The 22,352-nt window shown below is 38.6% G+C and overlaps 1 protein-coding gene across 1 annotated transcript in view; it reads right to left on the bottom strand.

The window, feature by feature from the left end:
* Window positions 1–22,352, bottom strand: part of POLR3B (RNA polymerase III subunit B) — a 149,448-nt gene that overhangs the window by 86,021 nt on the left and 41,075 nt on the right. Inside the window, exons 10-12 of the mRNA XM_001365890.5 lie at window positions 19,950–20,072; window positions 17,091–17,210; window positions 12,304–12,438 (exon numbers count right to left, since the gene is read on the bottom strand). Coding sequence (XP_001365927.1) covers window positions 12,304–12,438; window positions 17,091–17,210; window positions 19,950–20,072 — 378 coding nt within the window. The remainder of the gene's footprint in view (window positions 1–12,303; window positions 12,439–17,090; window positions 17,211–19,949; window positions 20,073–22,352) is intronic.

Below are 22,352 nucleotides of genomic sequence, written 5' to 3'. Positions count from 1 at the left end.
ACACATCAAGCATGCATATAAAACTACAATATTTTATACAGATCATATAATCCATATGTATACACCTACACAAATACATGCCTAAGAGTTGTGGTCTATACCTGTGTACAATTTGTTCAAAAGTGCCTTTCTGCCTATTTCATCTAAAGATAATGGCAGCTGACGCAGAGCATTTGCTATACTGTATCTCACAAGATCCTGTCACAGCACCCGCATGAAAAAAGCCAGAGGAATGTGATCATCCCCATCTTTAAGATGGATGAGGGCCCTGAGGCTGGAAAGCTGGCTAAGAAAGCCTCCAACACAGATCTCCTGATCACACATCCAGTGTGCTCCCATCATATCACGGCTGCCTCGAGGGAGTAAAAGCTATCTCAAAATCTTTAAGTAAGAACAATAAATAGAAGATAGAGTTGAATTTTATGTGAGAAATTCTGAACTCAAATAGGAGAACATATTAAACAAAATTAATTTTGAATTCATGTATTAAAACAACATTAATGATGCTGAGCACCTTAGCATTTCCCAATTAACTTCTTCCCATATGTATGGAAATCATGTAAATATAAAAAAGCAGAGAAAATGTTCCCCAGCTCAACACCTGTAATACCTCTATGCCTTCGTGGTGCTTATCTCCCATAAAGGACCCCACCCTCCCTTCTCATGCCATCCTATCAGAAGCCTTGTTTTCTTCCATTTTCTTCACAAATTTCCCTACCCAAGTGTTCCCTCTGACCTCAGTCTGCCTTGTAGTATACTCATTTATGCATATGCTGCATTCAGTCCAGAAGAATATAAGCTTCTATGGGGGCAGACACTGTGTGTCTTCTCTCTTTGTATCCCCAGTACCTAGCACTACTCTCTACATTTTTCACAAAAACTGCATGAATACCTAGCATAAATGAAGGAAAAAAATTAAATAAAGGTTCCAGAGAAAAGAATTAGAAGGAAAACAAGCTAGGGAATAAACCTTACACACATGATAGATGCCAGTCATGAACAGACCAATTAGAAATCAAAGCTCAGTGGATTGAAAAGCCAGGCCTAGGGATGGGAGGTCCTGGGTTCAAATCTGATCTCAGACATTTCCTAGCTGTGTGACCTTGGGCAAGTCACTTAAACCCCATAGCCTAGCCCTTTTGCATTAGAACCAATACACAATATTGATTCTAAGGAGGAAGAAAGAAAGAAGGAAAGAAGGAAAGAAGGAAAGAAGGAAAGAAGGAAAGAAAGAAAGAAAGAAAGAAAGAAAGAAGGAAAGAAAGAAAGAAAGAAAGAAAGAAAGAAAGAGAGAGAGAGAGAGAGAGAGAGAGAGAGAGAGAGAGAGAGAGAGAGAGAGAGAGAGGGAGGGAGGGAGGGAGGGAGGGAGGGGGAGGGAGGGAGGGAGGGAGGGGAGGAAGGAAGGAAGGAAGGAAGGAAGGAAGGAAGGAAGGAAGGAAGGAAGGGAAGGAAGGAAGGAAGGAAGGAAGGAAGGAAGGAAGGAAGGAAGGAAGGAAGGAAGGAAGGAAGGAAGGAAGGAAGGAAGGAAGGAAGGAAGGAAGGAAGGAAGGAAGGAAGGGGGAGAGAAAGAAAGAGAAAGAAAGAGGGAGAGAAAGAGAGAGAGAAAGAAAGAGAGAGAGAAGAAAGAAAGAAGAGAAGAAAGAAAGAGAAGAAAGAAAGAAAGAAGAAAGAAAGAAAGAAAGAGAGAGAGAGAGAGAGAGAGAGAGAGAGAAGAAAGAAGAAGAAAGAAAGAAAGAAAGAAAGAAAGAAGAAAGAAAGAAAGAAAGAAAGAAAGAAAAGAAAGAAAGAAAGAAAGAAAGAAAGAAAGAAAGAAAGAAAGAAAGAGAGAGAGAGAGAGAGAGAGAAAGAAGAAAGAAAGAAAGAAAGAAAGAAAGAAAGAAAGAAAGAAAGAAAGAAAGAAAGAAAGAAAAGAAAGAAAGAAAGAAAGAAAAAAGAAAGAGAAAGAGAGAAAGAGAGAGAGAAAGACATCAATGGTCATAAGGTATTAAGAACAAAGGCAAAAGACTGGAAAAAATAAAGAAGAAAATGAAAGATATTTGATGTAAAAAAATAACTGACTTGAACAACAAGTCAAGGAAGGATAATTGAAATAACATTAAACTCCCTAGATACATTCTGTTTCAAGAAATCATATATGAAAACTGCCCAGATCTATTAGAACTAAAAGCAAGTGAAAAGAGAAAGAGGTTATCTATCACTGCCTAAAAGGAACCCCAAAAGAAGTCCCAGGAATGCTGTAGACAAAATGTGGAGCTCCTACATCAAAGGAAAAATATTATAAGCATTGGAAAAGAAGCAATTCAAGTATCAAGGTGCTATAGGCAAAATCACTCAAGACCTATCAACATCTAATAAAAACAAGAGAAAATATGGGAATGCCAACCAAGAATAATTTATTCCCAAAATCTGAGTGAGTAATTTGGGGGGGGGGGGGTGATGAACCATTAATGGAAGAGAATTTTCACAAACATTTTTGATGAAAAGACCAGATCTTATAAGAAATACAATTACAGAATCCAGAGAAACCTAGAGAAGTCAATTAGATGAGAAATCTGGGAAGAGTTAGATAATTAAGCAATGCTATTATTAATAAGGGGAGAAGAAACAAGAATTCCTTCAAGTACCTTAATATTTTCAGAGGGTACAGAGGGAATTAAATAAGAAAAAGAGGAGGCACAGGGATTGGGCTAAGAGAGGAAGGAGAATGAAGGGTAAAAAGAGGAATATGGTGATATGGAAAGGAGGAAAAGGGGATGGAACTTGCTAAAGCAGGGATTAGTAAGAATGAAGGCACCAAAAAAAGAGGTTTAAAATGCAGAGAAGGGAACAGAAGGACGTTCAGAAGAAAGAGAAATAAGCAAGGCAATTTTGAAAATAATGTGAAGAATTATAGATTTTTAAAAGAAAGTGGCATGAAATGGGACTGATTTCATAAACAATCCTTTTTTTGTGTTCTGCTTATCCTATATGTGGAAATGTTTTTTTTGGGGGGACTGTTTAAATTCAGAATGAAATGATATTTTTTAAAAGGCTAGGAATAATTTCTTTTTAAATGCAAATATAAGGAATAAGAACAGAACAATGAAAACCAAAAATGCAAAATTATAATGACTCAGCTTGATGCTAAAGAACAAATATGAAAAGGCACTTCCCTCAAAGTCTTTGCAAAGGTTGAACACTAAAGATCTCAAGATTTTTTCTGAAGTATTAATTATTTACTTAACTTTTTTCTTTTTGATTCATTTTTATAAAGATTGTTCTTTAGAAGAAAATGTGGATGATTTAAAATAAAATATATCAATAAAAATTGATTTAAAAAACTACTGTTAAGATTTTTTAAATAGCTAATAATTCAATATTTTTCTCTAAGCAAGTCCAAGGGAAGAAAGGTAATAGGAAGGATTGGACAGGACTGATATTTGTAAATATAAGGGGCTTTTTATTAATAAATTAAATACATTCTACAGCAATGATTCCTTAATTCTGTCTATTGATTCTTTTTCCTCTCAAAATAAAATATATGCTTTAAAGGAAAGCCACACAAGTTCTTGTGACCAGAATAATCTCTTAATATATCTTTTACACTGCTGTTTTTTATAGAAATTTGACATTTTTAACTAAAAAACACCAATACCACCATTAAAATCTCAAAAGAAAATTATTTAGAACTGCAGATATTAATCTGGAGTTGGTGAACAGACTTCAAGGGATTTGTGAATTAAAAAATATCAAGAGCAATATTTTAATATAATTGGTTTCTTTTATAATCCTAGGCACTTTATTTAGTTTATTTAAAAATAGCCTGAAAAAGAGTCCAACGATTTTACCAAACTGCTAAAAGAGTCCACAACACTCACAAAAATTAAGAATCCTTGGTCTAAACACTATTAATTTAGAGAAAAAAATTTTCACTTAGATTTTTCAAAGATGTAAAGGAATTTGGCATATTGGAATCCTTATTGCCCCCACAAAAGGAGAGTTCTGTGTCATCTACTAAAATAAGGATATTAAGTGATACCACTGGCAGGGGATGCCTCTTCATCTTTTCTTCTCTCAGAGTGCCTTGCACATAGTATGAACTAAACACAGTCACACTTTTAAAATAGCACAAAATGTTTAAAATTCTGAGCGTCTTAGCATTTCACAATTAATCATTTTTTCCCCTTATCAACTATAAGTCACTAAAACTCAGAAAAGATAGAATTATGTACTTGTAAAAATAGATTCTAAGAAAAAGAGATGTGAATTCACATATAATCTTTTTTGTGTTCTGCTAGGCTCAAAGAAGTGCTTTTAAGGATGTTTAAGTTCAGAATAAAATAATTTTTTAAAAAAGGAAATGAAATTTTTTTTTAAAAGTCAATGTAAATGGAAAGAACAAGAACAAAACAAAATAGAGAAATACAGACATGAAAGTTTTCAATACTAGATTCTCCTTCTAGAGGAAAAACAACCCAACTAAAAAAATGCAATATTTTAGTTTAAAGAATCAACTTTGGGGGGAAAGAAGTTGGTGAATATAAAGCTCTTTTCAGGGGTCATTGTATCATCAAATTCAAATTTTCTTCAGAAAATCAGTTCTGCATAAATGATTTTGTAGAGCTAAGTATTAAAAACAGATGAATTTTTAATACTAACTACAATGAGAATGCTCCTTTTGAAGGAACCTTACTCATTTTTCAAAAACTGTCCCAACAACTCAATTTGGCTTTGGGTTTACTTTCTTTGCCCTCCAGACAGACCTTCCTTTGACTGAAATCAGCTGGGAAACCTGCACCAAGGCCAGTGAGATTTTAGCCCAGTTTAAGCGTCCCCACTGAGTTCAAAAGCACCAAAAAAGAAGGTGTAGGTAAAATGACCCTTTGCTCCTTTGAGGAGGCAGTCCTGATCTCAGAACTACTCTCTCTTTCCTAAGCATCTGTGCCTGTGAAAACCCCAAAGTTGGGGGAACCAAAGGAAAAGCTGGAAGAGGATGAAAGATTCCCATTTGAAAATCGCTGAGGAAAAAACTTGTTAAAGAGGCTGAAGTGGCATCCTTGCCACCCCCCAGATGCCCTTCGCCCTGACCCCAAGGGCTCATTCTGATTCTCACCAGCTCCCTAGGCCAGGGTACTTGTGTGTTTCAGACTATGACAAGAAAGTTGCACTGGCTCCCAGCTGAACCCACTGAAGCCAACAACAGAGCTGAAACACAACAAAATGTCCTTTGAGCAGAATGAGCAAAAAAGTAAGTGCCATCCCCAGAAGTTACACCCTGCATTCACAAACTCATTAATACATTTCTCAGACCTCAACTTTACTTATTTTCAATGCACTCAAAATAAGGCCAGAAAAGAATGCTTCCCAATTCACAAGCTCTCTAACAGGGCTGCAAGGAACTGCAAGGCCAAGTCACACAATAAGCACATTATTTAGGTCAAGAGTAAAATGATTCAAAGGAAAGGGATGGAATGCTGGTGATAATATTCAGTACCTTCCCCAGCTAGTCTGGGCCTTTCAGCCTGCTTAAGACAGGAGCACTAAAGAGTAAATTATATTTAAGGGGAAAATGTTGACAGCTCATCAATTGATTTTCAATGAAAATGCTAAAAAAAATTAATAAAGAAATTAAGCTGCTGAAATACAGTTTCACCAATTAGCTTAATGTCAGAGAATTCTAATTAGGCGTCTTGAGATTGCTATTTAGTTTAAGCCTTCAGAGTGCCAAATTCTCCTTTTCACACAAACTGGTTGCAAAATTAAAGACATTAGGCAGCCTTAATTACATTATCAGAACAGCTGGGATTAGGCAATCTCTGAAGTCAAGGCGGCCTTCTTTTGTCAGCGAGTAGAAATCCCTAGCTTTCCAGGGTGCCGGATTGTGGGGCTGTTCCATATCTCACCCAGACAAAGCAAGATGCATTAGAAACAAAAAATTCCAGACAAAGAATAGAGAACTGCTCAGCAAATAATGAACACATTAGCGAAGAAGAAAAGGCAGGTGAAAAGATTAAGCCTGGAATGGGGCGGGTTTTGCTGCCGCCTCTCCTGGCTGCTGGCCTCCCACCCCTCGGTGGCACAGCCAGCTTGGCGGGCCCAACACCACCCTTATCTGAGGCCCAAGCACATTTCAGGCTTGGCTGTCCCACGGGGTGGGAAATTAGCGGCGATTGTTTTCACACATCTTGGCCAACACAATATCTTTTATGTCTTTACATTGTCTGTAAAGCTATGTTTTCCCTGCACAAGGGACACTCTTTAGAAGTCCAATTTTTGAAGCAACAGGATCCCCCCCCCTCCACCAGGCCAAGTTCCCTGACAACCAGGATGCACAAAAAGCATATTTTCCCAATTGCAAAAACATTTGCAATGGGGGGGAAGGTACATGCAGTGTAATCCTCAGGCCTGAAACATTTTATTTCAGCTTGCTGCTATCCATCAAGCTTAGGCTAAAAACTGGAAGAGGTCAAAAGCCCCACTTCCAACAGACAGCCCAAGAGGAAAAAGGAAACTTGGTCCTTGATCAAACAGCCTCGAGTCACCCTCAGAAACCTTGGAAGGACATAAACTTCCCAGAAACTTGGTCTTTCAATTCCTGCACATTCTGGAACCTGAAGAAGAGCCAGCAACTCCTGGGTGTACCCTCACACTCACAACCATCACCTTCAGTCCCAAAGGACCCAAAGTTTCCCAATTATTAAAGTACTCACGATGGAAAATATTTGGCCAGAGTAGAGGAGGTTCTTGCACCCAGAATATCTCACTGCTGATGTTGTCTACTGTGTAATTAGAATTGATTCAAAATTCTAATTACACACTACCATATCTTTCCTTCAAGAAAAATACCTGGGCTGTGAACTACAGCAGTTTTGGACTCAGGGAAAAGAGTTTAAGATGCTTTCTCAAAAGCAGCTCCAGGATTGGAACTGGAACCAAAAATTAAAGGTGCCCATCTCCTCTGGTCCATAAAGCCTCTTACAAAGTCCTTCATGCCAATAAAATCTTGAAAAAAAATTAAAAGCATGAAACTACTGCAAAGTCCCAATTTCTTCCCTCCAATACAGTCCTGTTCTGTCCAATCCCATCCCTGCCACCCCACTCTGAGTCACCTGTTTTTGATACACCCATACAAGGTAAGGTATCCTGGTATAATGCAAAGAAAGTAATGTGCAGCAGTGCCCAAATTCCTTTATGTAGATTTATTTATCTAAACCCTTACTTTCTGTCTTAGTAACAACTCTAAGGCAAAAGAGAAGAGCTAGGCAAACAGAGTTAAGTGACTTGCCCAAAGTGTAAGGCCATATTTGAACCCAACTCTAGGCCTGGCAATCTATCCACTAGCTGCCCCTCTTGATGCAAATTTAAAGAAAAAAGTAAAATTTAACAACAAAGTTATTCAACAAACTTTAGAAATGATAAAAACTTTATTTGAAGTGCCAAACACATTACAGGTGCTTAATAAATGGTTGTTAAACTGAGCTGAACTTTATATTTGGTCACAAAATGACCCTGAACATTTCTTGAACACTAGAGGCAAAAGGCACTTAGCTGCCAGTGTGCAGAATGTCCAAAAGCAATCCACACATAACTCAAACAAGACATCTTCTCTCATCTTACTGGATGTACCCTCCTATCACCTTTCATAAGCAAGTTTGGAATTAGCATAAGCTTAAACTAGCATTTTTAGAGCTATTGTAGTTTTGCAATCCAGAATTCTATATGGCAGTATTCTTTTCTTTCCCCTTTTTTTTGGAAAGGAAGCCTTGCCCAAGCTGGAAGTGAAGTAACCAATCACAGGCTCAGCGCCATCACTGACAGGCTCATTCTGTTTCCAACTGAACCATACTGGGACAGGAGGAGAAAGGGAACTATATTGGTGCCAGACTGAATAGGGATACCCAAATGGCTTAGCCCACCCCAGCTCAGGAATCTCCCATTCAAGAGCCCTGTTAGTTACAGCATCCTTAGGAGCAGGTATTAAAAAGTATGCCACCCAGCCTGGCTTGTACTATTTTTGTCCCCAAAATCACAATCAATAAATAGGTTGTATATAGTAGCATTATGTACTTTGCAGATTTTAGATGGTCTTGGAAGAACATGGTCCCTGCCCTCTGGGAATTTATTTGGGGCCAAGGGAAGAAGCAATTAAGGAAAATATAAAACATACATACAAGTCTCTAGTGTAAACCTTAAAATTCCTTAGACTTATAAATGTTGGAAATTTCACCATTGGAAATTTCATACTTGGAAAATTTCTTACTGATAGTCTATTGGAATGTGAACCCCATTGGCATGGGAGGTTCCTCCTCCTCCCTTCTTAAGATTACTTTAGGACAGAAACCTTTTGCTGAACAATGGAAAGGGCTTTGACCTATGCTTAAGCATAGAACAGGAATTTCTTTGAGTCATGATTGATTTTAGAATTGATACAATAGAGATACTTGGAATGACAAAATCAGGTCTTGGAAAATACAATCTCCACCCCACTCAGTCCTAACAGGATTTAGGAAGGGCTGTAGCAAAGGATCAAAGATTTAATTATTTGAGAATATGACCTTCAACAGACATGTGCAAAGCCAGAGACCTCTGGGCGGTCCTGGGTTAAGCTAGAGCCTCCATTGGCACAGGGAAATTTATGGACAGTGATTGGTAGATGTGAGAACTGAGGAGAGGGAACTTGGATGGTTTCCTAAAAGATAGAGGTCTGAAGACTAAGGGGGTGGTTGAGGAGTTTGTCTGAGTGGTTGGAGTGTGCTCTGAGAAGCTTGCTCTGGAGGAAGCTGAAGGTGGGGGCCCTGGAGACTGTTTCTCCATTTTGGTCACGTGAGTAATAGGGATTGATCTCTTTTCTTTGCCTCAGCTATCTAAGAGCTTGGGCCTTTTGGCTCAGCCTAAACAGAAGGGGTATTTAAGCCCTATTCCCTTCTCTCCCCTTTCTCTCTCTCTCTCTCTCTCTCTCGTCTCTCTCTCTCTCTCTCTCTCTCTCTCTCTCTCTCTCTCTCTCTCTCATTCCTTTCTTCCTCCTGTTTGTAATTAAACTCTATAAAGGCTGATGGCTGACTTGAGTTTTCATTTAGGAATTACATAGCTGAATTCCTTGGTGACCTTAAATTAATATATATCAGTCTTTTAAAGTGATTTCCTTGTCACACTAGAGAGGGTAACATGGAATAGAGAAAAGGAAGACGACACCTGAGTTCAAAACCCCGTCACTAATAGAGTCATGTGTCCCTGGCTAAAATACTGAGATTCTTTATGCCTCAGTTTTTTCATCAGAATCACAGAGCTATCAGGAAAATCAAATGAGAGCACATATAAAGAGCTTTGTAAACCTTCAATACCTATAAAAACACCCCAGGCCAAAGTTCTGTTAGGATAATCTTGTGTAAAAGGAGTGTGCTTGCGTCTAGATCTCAGTTTAGTTTTACTTAAAAGTTGTTTCTGAAGGACACATGAGGCACAAAATTACAAGGAACATAGACACATACTGCCTAAAAGAAGTAAATGCTTAAAATACACATACACACATACATATATACATACACACATGACTTAAGATAGAAAACCTCTTGTTACTTGTTATTATAGTCCCATAAAATGCTTAAGCTATTAAACTGATAGAGATAAAACAATCTAAGTTTCACAAAACTGTGAGGGGAAACTGTTCATGGTTTAAATTGAATTTTCTCATCTCTAATATCACAATATAGAGGAGCTTCACTGTAGATGTCCTGCTAATGCATGGAATTTGTTATAATTGACCAAAATCTTTTGGATCTAATTCAAGAGGACTTGTTTTTTCAAATGTACGAAGAAAAAGAGGGAGAGCAGAGGGAAATGAACAGTCCTCTCCACAAATATCTAGAAAAAGTAACTGAATCCCAACTGTACTTCCAACCTAGAACAAACCAAGAGAACTTGCAAAGTTTGCAAACGTCAGACGAGAGAGAGAGAGAGAGAGAGAGAGAGAGAGAGAGAGAGAGAGAGAGAGAGAGAGAGAGAGAGAGAGAGGAGAGAGAGAGAGAGAGAGAGAGAGAGAGAGAGAGAGAGAGAGAGAGAGGGAGAGAGAGGGAGAGAGAGGGAGAGGGAGGGGAGAGAGACAGAGAGAGAGAGAGAGAGAGGAGAGAGAGAGAGAGAGACGAGAGAGAGAGAGAGAGAGAGGAAGAGAGAGAGAGAAGGAGAGGAGAGAGAGAGAGAGAGAGAGAGAGAGAGAGAGAGAGAGAGAGAGAGAGGGAGAGAGAGGGAGAGGGGAGGGGAGAGAGACAGAGAGAGAGATGAGAGAGTGAGAGGAGAGAGAGAGAGAGAGAGGAGAGAGAGAGAGAGAGAGAGAGAGAAATATTATAAAACAACCAGAAAGAATTAAAGTACCAAAGAACCACAATAGACACAAGATTTAGCAGCCACAACATTCATATGAAATTCCAGAAAGCAAAAGACCATGGTTACAGTCAAAGAATAAACTTACTCCTGAAAACAAAATATAATTCTACAAGGAAAAAAAGTGAACTTTTAATGAAATAGAATATCTCCCCAAGATAATTCTGATGAAAAGACTAGAGCTGAGTAGAAATTCTGAGGAAATATTTAAAAAATTAAACATGAACAATTGTAAGAGATTAAACAAGAAAAAACTACCCATGTAAAAATATGAGATGATACATGTTGTCCCCTCAGAGATTTAGTGATCATCAGGGATGACAGAGTCTAATAGGAAATATGCCTAGGAGTGGTTCTATTATGTTTTGGTGAACTTAAAAGAAGAATGGAAAAGGAGAGGAAGAAGAATACAATGGGAAGGAGGGAAGGAAAGGGAAAAGAAGGATGGGGAAAATGGCTTCACATAATTGGAGTGGGCATGTAAAGTCTATGCAAACAAGGAATAAGGGGGTCAAATAAGAAATACTGAAACCTCACATTAATCTGAATAGCTTTTAAAGAGAGAAGAAAATACCTACTTACATATACAACTAAGTACAGAAATGTGTTTCATTTAAGAAAATAGAAGGGAAAAAAAGGGGTAATAATAGGGAGGGTAGATTAAGGGAAGGATCAGTCAGGAGCAAAACAAACTCTGAAAGAGAGGGCAAAAAATAAAAAGAAGGAAAAGTAGAAGAGAATAGGCTGAGAAAAAATCCACAATTTACAATCATAACTGTGAATGTGAATGGAATGAACTCACCCATAAATGGAAAAAGATAGCAAAATGTTTTAGAAACTATAACCCAACAATATACTACTTACAAGAAAAACACTTGCAACAGTAGTTTGATATCAGCACCAGATATCAAGTACCCACTATGTGCCAGAAACTATGCTCCAGATGTAAAGGGGAAAAAAATGAAACAGTCCTTGCCCTCAAGGGCCTTGCACTCTACTGGAGATGAAAACATGTACATATATTCATATATCATAATACAAAATAGATAAAAACAGTATATGGGCAGGTAAGTGGTAGCATTGTGGATAGAGCATTAGGTCTATAATCAGGAAGACCTGAGTTCAAATCCAACCTTAAGACACTTGTTAGCTCTGTGATCCTGGAAAGTCACTTAACCTTTGTTTTTCCCAATTTCCTCACTTATGAAATGAGAATAATAATAGCACCTGTTGAGAGGATCAAATGAGATAACATTTTTTAAATGCTTAGCCCAATATCTAGCACATAGTTAAGTGCTAAATAAATATTATTATCTTCATTTTTATTACTACTACTACTACTTTTTTGGGAGGAAGGATGCTAACTGCAGAGCAGAGGAGAATGGGGCAATCATTAAAGGTTCAAGTAGGAGATAGCATTTGAGCTAAACTGTGAAGAACAAACATGAAGAGAAAGTCTATTCCAGGGATAGGAAACAGCCATAGAAATGTCATGTATGAAGAACAGCAAATGGGGAGGGGAATAATGAGTCTGGGAAAAAAATGTTTTTAATCAGTCTGGAATGGTAAGTTGGAATTCAGTTTGAAAGGCTTTGGATGCCAATGTGCCATCCAGTCTCAAGACAGATGAGACACTGTATCATCATGGGATCACATCCATGGTTCCTATGGTTCCTTCCAGCTTTCATAGTCTATGATCCTGATTCACTTCAGAAGAAGGCACTACCTAAATGCTAAGTACTATTATTCTACTTTATGTTCATGGAACTAATTTGATTATGTACCAGTATAATTTCATCACTATAAGTGCTCTTTGATTTAGAAGTTACCCTATGTGGAGCAGCCTATATGGCTGCTTCAATTCCTACTTTCAAAAAAACCAAACACTAGCTAAACCATGCTTGAGGAAAAATAAATCACAAAACTTCACATTCAGAAATCACTCACTTGTCCTGCCAATTCCAAACGCTTGTTTCCATAGTAGTCTCGGTCATCAACTTTATTATCTCCTTGGGCCAAAATCACCCTGCGTACCATCACTGCAGTGTAGATACACTTTGCACGGAAATTGAATTCCTTTACCTGCATTCCAAAAAAATTAAAAAAGAAAAATGTTGAAAAGACACATGTTTCAAGGAAGAAAAGGAAAAAATATATTACTTGTGAAGATTAAAATTAACTCTCCCCTGATTATAACAATGAAAATACTTAACTCTCCCCTGATTGTGAAGATTAAATTGCAAATCCCTGCCTGTTTTTTAGAACACCCTACTTAAAGATGAGTATGAAGATCAGTCCATTTTAGATTTCACCATTAAAGGTGCAAACACCCCAATCCACACTTGAGTAAGGGGTCTGTGACCCATGTGTGGATAGTGGGTGATGAATCAGAATTGACTGACTCCCTTCTGGGCAGTCCTAGAGTAGAGGGTCAACTGTGATTGGTAGATGTAAAATTAGGGGAAGACACAGGAAGTGACACAAAGGAAGCGTCTTTAAAAGGAGCTGTTACTTCCTGTGAGAAAATTCCTTGGAGTGCTGACTGGACCTGAGACCCTGTTTCCTGGTAAGGCTGATAAAGAATCTGCTGACTGGACTGACACATGGTGAGTGGAAAGCTGACTTAACTGCTGGATTGTCTGAAGAAACTAGCCTCAGGAGGGACCTCTCCTCTTGAGAGAGGCTCCCTGCATCCCAGGTCCTAAGCTCAAGGCCAAGGCCCCTCCAGCCAAGGACTAATTAGCCCTGCCTGGGTTCAGCCTGTGGCTGGAGATAAATTACTTAGTGCTGAGGCTAGATATCTTACCTTATCTCTGATTTCTTGCTTCATTCTTTTCTACATTTTGTAATGAAATTATAAATAAAATCTCTTTTTGGAATTAATTAAATTCCTGGTGACCACACTCATAAAATATAAAATCCAACCCTTTAAAAATTAACTCCTTTTCCCCCTTACAACTGATGCAATATTCAATGGCAAAAGAGAAAGAAAACATGCATGCAAAAATAAAAATTTTAAGGTTTAAATCAGTCTAACATATATGCATTAAGGAATCACTGTAAGGGAAGCTGGGTGGCTCAGTAGATTGAGAGACAGACCTAGAGACAGGAGGTCCTGAGTAAAAAAATCTGGCCTCAGACATGTCCTAGCTGTGTGACCCTGGACAAGTCACTTAACCCCAATTGCTTAGCCATTAGTACTCTTTTGCCTTAGGACCAATGCTTAGTATTGATTCTATGACTGAAGGTAAGGATTTAAAAAGAATTCTAGTAAGATCTTTTTTGGTGAACTTTTTGTCAAAAGACTTTTTAATGAATAAAAACAATAGTCTTTCTACTTTGTGGTACTTTTCCCAAGAACATTATTAACATTATTATGCATACCAGTAGAAATTTTTTATATTTCTATAAAAGTTCAGTTTTGTTTTCATATTAGGTTAACATACTCCATTACTGAGAACTTTAAAACTTGTAAAAATAAAAATACTATAAGTTGCTTTGTAACCTTGGACATCCATTACTATTAGGGATCTATAAAAAGAAAGAAGAAATTATGGTTTGTTTTGGTTTTTAAGGAAACATTCCTAACCTCTTCATCTAAATTATAATCCAAATACAAGCCACAATGTCAAAGCAAAAAATAGGCTTTGAGAAGTAATATTAAACTATGGCACTTTTCAACTCAGCATTTTGATTCTATAACCTCTTATTCAGTTTGATCTAATTTACAATTGATTTTTCTGACTGAGGGTGTGGCCAGCTGACACCTTCATTAATCAGATGAACTCATTCCCAATTTTTTTCTTTTCCATGTATAATGACAGGTTCTCATGGAACTCTGATAAGTGACCAATAATGAGTACAGATATACAATAAATATCTCCCTTTGCACATGAGTCCTAACTCATTTTCCCTCTTTCAAAGATACTAATGTTGGGAAGCAAACATTACAACTAAACCAAAATAACAAACTGATGTTAATTGGTCCCTTAAAGGCTGTTCTCACCTAAGAAAAGAGTTGGCAACATCTGTTGGCAGAATGCCAAAACAATGCTTGCAGATCCCTGTGGGACTCTGATGTGCTGTATGTCTGGGGGGAAGCAGGAAGGAGCACTGGCACATGGATTCTAGCCAGTTAAAGAAAATGAACCTGAGCTCTAGACTCTGCTGTACGTCACCACAGAGGGGAGAGGAGGCTGAGGCTGAGGAAACCAGAAAGCATGCCATGCCATAAGTCTTTGCGTCACTTGTATTCTACAAACAATCAGATCCTGACCGTATTCACTTGTCAGTCCAGTCAGTCAGTTGACAGGCATTTATTATGTATTTACTACATACCAGGCCCTGGGCTGAAAGCTGGCATTGCAAAAAGTAGGCAAAAAGACTGATGTCCTCAATAAGCTCCCAGTTGTCTCTCTGAGACAACATGCAAACAACTGTGTACAAAAACACTAGAGAGGAGAAAGTGGAGGTTATCTCAGAGGGAAGAGAGGGAATAGACTAGATCAAAAAAGGCATAAGATTTGAGCTCAAAGGAGGTCAAAGGGAGAAGTCACAGGTTGTGGCAAATTGAGAGAGAATCCCAAGGATAGCAGATAGCCAGTGGAAAGGCAGAGTCAGAAGATGAAAGGGTCACCAAGGAAGGGAGGAAGAGACCCCCCCAAAGTAACATTTGATTCTGGAGGTAAGAGATAAGTTTACTGAGTAGGGGGGTAGCATAAATCAGGCCTGTACTCATTCAGGTGTGAAGTGATGAGAGCCTGCACAAGAGTGGGGGACTGTAAGAGCAAATTTATCTGATCCTCACAACAGCCCTGAGAGGAAGGGGTGACTATAATCCCTGTTTTATAGATGAGGAAACTGAGGCTGACAGATAGTACGTGAATTGCTCAAGGTCATACAAATTTGGATGGAGATCTTCTTGACTCTAGATCCATTCACTGGGCCTCGTAGGAAGCAAAAGAGACTGAGGAAGATTGACTAGAAAGACAGGAGAACCAAAACAGTGTCACAAGAACCTAGAAGGAGAGAGTATCCAAGAGAAAACAACCACTATTAAAGGTAACAGAGAGGTTATGAAAGATAAAGCCTGTACCTTTAGATTTGCCAGTTTTACTAAATGATAAGGTCAGATGGTCAACCAAATGGCATAATGCATAGAAAGCCAGGCTTGTTAAGAAGTCCTGGGTTCAAACCTGGTCTTCCTCAATGTGTGACCTGGAGGTGGAGTCAAGATGGAGGCTTAGAAACAGCAGAACTCAAATCCTCTGTAACTATCCTTCCACACCAAGCAAAACAAAGTGCTTCAAAAAAGACAGAAATCCAAACCCAACAAGACGGAGCCCCAGGACTCTCCTACTCAATTCAACTGGAAAGGTACATAGTTAAAGTTGAATTCTAGGGTATTAAAGGAAAGAAGGGAAGTCCCAACACGCCTCCCCTACCTACTGAGCTAGGACCTGGGGTAGGACTTGGGCTCTCTGTGAGATCTCAGGGCAAAACCTTGAGAGAGTACTTTGGTACCACTATGGGAAGCTCAGGGCTCTGACTGTGGCTGCAGAGGGAAGCAGAGAAGAGGGCAGCCTCTGCCCTGCAGCAGAGGAAGATTTGGCCTCAAGGCAGATTAGCTCAGCAGGTCAGCTCAACCCATCTAATCCAGAATACCAGCAGAGCACAGAAGCCCCTTCAGGGCAGAAAAACTTAAACTCAAAGAGCCAACAAACCACCAAAGGAGAAAGTATACAGCCCACAAGGAGGAGGGAAAAAGAAAAAATATGAGTAAAAAACAAGAAAAAAAAGAAATTACTATTGAAAGCTTCTATTCAGATAAAGAACAAAGAACGGATGGAAGAGAAGAGGACCAAGGAAAAGCAAGCAAAACCTCAAAAACTCCAGTAAATTGGATTCGGGCTCTGGAAGAGCTCAAAAAAGAATTAAAAAAACAAATAAGACAGGTTGAAGAAAATTGGGGAAAGAATTTAGAAAGCTAAACAGGTCATCTGGAAACAGAGGTACATGAACTAAAACAAGAAAATAGTGCCATAAAAGCTTAGCCATGTGACCCCAGGCAAATCATTTAGTCCTGTTTGCCCAGCCCTTGCCCTTCTGCTTTAAGAGTAGTTACTAGAGTTAAAAAAAAAATATGATGAGCTCAGACACCAGAATTGCAGAGGATTAAAAATCAAGTAAAAGAAATGGTACTGGAGATACTAAGTGCAGACAACTTTCTCAAGGTACTTAGTTACTAGGGATGGTAGGATTAAGTGAGGGTTCTGGATTATTTATTTTTTTATTTTTTTAAGGATAGGGGTAGAGTGGGCAATAGGAAGGAGCTAGTAGATTGGGAAGAGACTGAAGTTGTCAACACAGATCTAGGAGTTAGGAGACCTGGGCTATCTAGTCCTGGCTCTGTCACCACCCAGCTGTATGACTATGGATGAATCACTTCCTGGTGTTTAGTTTCTTCAGAAAAAAAAAAAAGAATAGTTGACACTACACCTCTGAGCAGTATGCTCTAAAACTAATCTGGCTCAATTTTAAGCTTTGACCTCAAAAAATAGGCCTAAATTAAAGGTATATTATTTATTTTTTGAATTTGTATTCTTATTTTTGTATTTAAAATGTGTTTATTTTTGTACTAAAAAAACTTAGCTTTACAACAGAAATATCACAGACCAAGAGTAAAAAGATTACAATTGACTATCTACTTATTTTGTTTTAAAGGCATGACTTACTGGAACATGGGTGAGAATGGTTGAAGCCAACAGTTCTCTTGCCTCTTCCATCTTTGTTTTCTTTGGTCCACCTCCCCACATCCTTTGTCTTCTTACTTTGTTTCCTATATATTTCAAGGCCTGCAAAATAAGTTAATGCCATAATAGTGTTCAAATGATTTTATCATCAAGTGGCATTTGTGAATATACATGGAAAATGGAAACAGCACAGGCACTACCCTGACCAGTGAAGTTTTAATAACATCATCAATATAGCAATAACCGAACCATATAGAAGCACTATGAAGTCCTGCTGTATCATTATCCATTACCAAAACTTTATTCCTATGGATTTAATTTCCCCCAATAAAGTTATTTGCCTAATAGTGAATTTTCAAGGTACTAATTAATGAAGTAGATGGGTATGCTAGTCATTACCTTTTATTGGAGAGAACATTTGATGTATGCAAAACAAACATACTAAGTTAAATGACTAAATCACATTAAAAATAACTTTATCAGTCATTAGGATTTAAATAATAAGGCATAAACAAGATATATATACACATACATACATATATGTGTTTGTGTGTATGTATGTGTGTGTATGTGTGTGTGTATATACGTATATATAGACATACACATACATATGTATACATATGTATATATATATATACACACACACAACATGGGAGGCGCAGTCAGCCAGTGCAAAAACACAGAAATGGGAGCTAGGTAGTCATGGGCATGGACCAGGAAAGAGGCCATAGAGCTTGATCCTAAAGCACATGAAAGAGGGTAAAATGTAAGGCTGGAAAAGTAGGAAGCACCAAGTAGGGAAGAGATTTCTGTGCCAGAGGACTGTAGATCTGATCCTTGAGTCAAGAGGGAGCTGTTGGAATTCATTAAGTAGGGAAATGATACAGTCAGAACAAAATCTTGGGAAAATTTTTGGCAGTTAAATGGAAAATAGATTGAAATAGGGAGAGACTTGAGGCAAGGATAAGGTTCTTACAACTGTCTAGGCAAAAGATGAGAAGGGCCTAAAGAAAGGCATGAGGATGACATTAAGCATAAATGACTGAGAAGATAGGGGTTGCTTTAACATAGAGAAATTTGTAGAGGAGTTGGGGGGTAAAAGATAATATGATCTAAGGGAGGGAGAAAGGAACATGGATATATACACATATACACTCTGCCTATGGAGGTGAATATATTTAATTATTGGGGGCAGAGGGGTGAGCATCCAAATCAAGGACTTCAACAATACAGGGAAGACCCAATGTGGAAACTCTATGCAATAATACAAACAGGCAACTTAAAGATTTTGAGCCCAGATGGCCAGGTTGATAGAGGTACCATCACCCATGATTACAAATGGAAACAACCAGTCGTCAGGGATGAGAGCAAGTTCATTTTTGGACATGTTGGCTTTGCAGCACTGGTGGGATTTTCAGGAAGTTGGTGATGCTGGAATCAACTGTGGGGCAATGATCAATCCCTCTGCCTACCTGAGCTGGCTCAGACATCTGGCAAACAATGGGATACTTCGCCAAAGTGAGCCACTTACTCCCTCAAGCCCTTGGCCTACTCCAGGTGCCTTCTCAACAGCCCTCCTCATGCTTGGAAACATCTGGGCAGTACTTTTGAGCTTACAACTATAGGCCAAGGCTGCCAGTAAAGTTCCAAGTCAGATGTTTCCCAAGAAAAAGACTATTAAATAGCCAAAATAATAATTATCTTGATTGGGATGGGAAATATAAACATTAAACTCTAGAATTTTCAAAACTGCCCATTAATTACAATCAACCAGCCCTCAATGATCTTCATCAACTAAGAGGATCAGGGAGAAGAACAGCAATTGAGCTTCTTAAGACCTGCTGTGAGCACTTTACATATATCATCTCACTTCAGTTCAATTAATTTCCGTTCCACAGAGCACACCAAATGATGGGAGGAAGGACCCACAAATCATGAGTGATCAGGATAAGCTGGTAGGTGACCTATAAAATGAATGACCCCTATGCATCTAGAAGAGAATTTTCTCTGCTAATGAACACACACAGCATTCTAAAGGGCACTGTCTCCACCCAGGGTATCCTTAAGCATTAGCATCAACCATTTATATTTATTGAAGTGCCATGTGGTCCTATAATAAAAACCCAAAATATTCTATGGAAAAACCAAGCTCTCAGCAGGGAAGGGCCTTAATATTTTCTGTAAAATTAGCGTGATTACTATTTAAGAGGGGGAAAAAGCTATTTCTAAAACTTTGAGAAAAGTATTTCATTCTACACCCAAGGGATACACCATGCCATCATGGATTTCTCAGGGGAGGAGGCACTTTTACAGTAGCAAACTTGAGCAGTGGTTTGTGGGGTTGTCTTACACTAGAGCAGGTGACTCCCTTCATCTGAGTGTTGGGATGTCACTTAGGGGGAGTTTCTGCAGAATGTCAGAGACCACACACAACTAGATACTTAGATGGGAGGCCCTGTTGGGGGAATGACTGAATAAGAATGTCAAAGAGGTAGCCCTTGGGGGGGGGGGGGAGTCAAGCCACTTAGAGTGCAGTGAGTAAGTTACACAGTCTATCCAAGCACCCTGAGAAATGGACTTCTTGATTTCTTACTGCAACAAGAGTTTCTTGGCTCCACATTCTCCTTCTCACTGGGATATCCTGAGCAACCATATATGTTCCTTTAATAGGTCTGTTCCTTCCTTCCATCTCCTTTCTCCCACCCCTTCCACCCATAAGCTCTCTCAACTCTCACCCCCAACTTATCCCAACAGGAGACAATGCATCAATCCCTATACAAATGAGCAGCGTTGAGTTTCCAATTGAATGTCATGGCCAAGGACAGATATGAAAAGACACACCTGCATCTGTGTGAAAATCTGAGCTTTCTGGCACTCTTCCAAACTGGGCCCAAATGCGGCCATCACGTGCTCCTCAGTGCCAATCATCTGCACGATTTCTTGGTCACTCTCAACACCCATGGCCTAGGAAAGGAAGAAAAGGCAGAGAGAGGGTTGGCTTTGTGTTAACTCGCTGACATTTGCTTATGCTAATTTGGCATTGTTTGTCGGTATTACTCCTAAGCAAAAGCCAGCTCTTCTCTCAGAAACAGTGCCATCTGGCATGGGCAGCACATGCTCCAGCTAGGGAAGAACCTGAAATGGAAACCTTGATAAGGAGAGGAAAATCAACACTTGGAGTACATTTTGCAAAGTTTTAAAAATATCCTAGTATAAATTCTTAATAAAGAAGTAAGGTGGAGAAAACCAGCTGCCAGGACAGACAGGCTGAAATTGTCTAGTTAAAAGGCACCATCTCAGCCAATAAAAATTGTTGAAAGATACAGGGACTGATGATTTTTGCTACCAGATTAATTTTACTGGATTTTATCACCACCCATTTCATGATACAGCTACAAGAATCCCACTTGTAGAACATTTTAGCATTTTATTTTCATCATTCTTTAGGAGTCTTATTAGCTCTTACACAGTTTTTTAAAGAGCTTTATAAACTAAGAAAGTGCTTAACAGCTTTAGGAAAATCTCTTTATCAGTAAGTGTTTCAAGGTGGCAAACATCAGTGCAGGTCTCTGTGAATTCCAGATGGTGCTAAAGCTTGTCCATGCACACATTTGTCTGGAATTCTGCCAGATCAAGAAACAGGGAATAAGCTCACTAAAGCTCTCTGGGCAGAGTAATGATGTGGTTCTCAGAAGTTGGGGAAAAGTTACATTTGCATTCAAATTCTTCCTTTCACTAGCTAGAGTAAAGGATAGACTAGAAGGAACTGCCAGGATATAACCAATTTCCAGATACAATTTCTGTGATTTTCTGTTTCTTCTGTTTTGTGGTTACATAAAACAAAAGAAAATATTTCCTTTAAAAGAAGCTTGAAAAATTAAATTCTTATCCCAAACACCAGCCCCCGCCCTGACCATGGGAGAGAGATGTTCTGATAGGGAAAAACCTCTGGTTTTAGTCCTGATTCCATCACTTGCTGGGTTTTGCCTCTTTTGGTATCATAGTAGGCATTTTGTAAATGTTTGCTGACTGCCTGGCTTATCCTTCTGGAGCCCTAATTCTTCATCTGCAAAGGGGAAGGGTTGGACTAAGAGATAATCCTCTGGGTCTCTTCCAGCTCTAATACCTATGGTTCTTTAATCATCTCACTAATTTTTCTTTCTCTAATTTGTCTTGAGTTCTCTTTTAGACTGGAAATGAAAAATTAATGGGATTCTAAATAATAAAAAAATTTTTAATTAAAAAAAGAAAATTCATGGAAATTCTGAAGCTATGAGAGGAGAAGGAAACAAATGCTGGTAATTAACCAAAATGTATACCATGTTTTTCTTTTTTCTAGAACTCTTTAGAGATTTAAAGCAATTTCATTAACTTTGAATATATAAATGTATTATATATAATACACTATGTAGTAGAAACAAACTAAATTAGGACAAACGTGGATTCAAATTCTACCTTAGGTACTCAGTAGCTCTGTGTCTGGGCAAATCATTCAACTTCACAACAGAAAATAGGGACTAACAATACTTACAATACCAAGGTCCCAGGTTTCTTATGAAGATCAAATGGGATGACATGACAGGGTCAGGGGCTAGATCTGAGATTTCATTAATATAGGGAACTCCCCTAGGAGGAAACACCTTCTGATAGTACACAACAGCCTCTTCTCTTCAATGTCTAGTTTTAGAGTTGACTACAGCATTGAGTGACTTACCCAGGACCATACAACAAGGATGTGACAAAGGTCAAACTAAGGACCTAGGTCTCCCTGGCTCTGAGGCCACCTCATAGTAGGCACGCACATCCACTGGGTCTCCTCTAACTTGAGTCTTATCATTCAACTAACTGCTCTCTCCAAAATTACCAATGATCTCTTAATTACCAAGCCTACTGGCCTCTTCTCAGTCTTCATCCTTCTTGACCTCTCTATAGCCTTTGAGACTGTCAATCACCATCTTCTTTAGGTTCCATTAACATTACTTTCTCTTGAACTGCTTCTTTAGCCACTTCTCAGTCTCTTCTGCTAGATTTTCATCCAGGGCAAGGGTACTAATCATGGAGATTCTCCAATTCTCTGTTCTGGGCTTTCTTCTATACCAGGAATTATTAGCCTCAGGTCCATGTACTTTTCTTCTTTAGCATTTTAATAACAATTTTGATATAATTAACTTTTTTCATAATCCTATTTTATTTTTAAACCTTCCTCTGGGACAGCTAGGTGGTTCAGTGGATAGAGCACCAGGC

The sequence above is a fragment of the Monodelphis domestica genome, chromosome 5 (genome assembly GCF_027887165.1).
Source record: "Monodelphis domestica isolate mMonDom1 chromosome 5, mMonDom1.pri, whole genome shotgun sequence".
Classification (NCBI taxonomy): domain Eukaryota; kingdom Metazoa; phylum Chordata; class Mammalia; order Didelphimorphia; family Didelphidae; genus Monodelphis; species Monodelphis domestica.
Note: the sequence above shows the minus strand (reverse complement) of the source record. Positions and strands in the feature narration are given on the sequence as shown.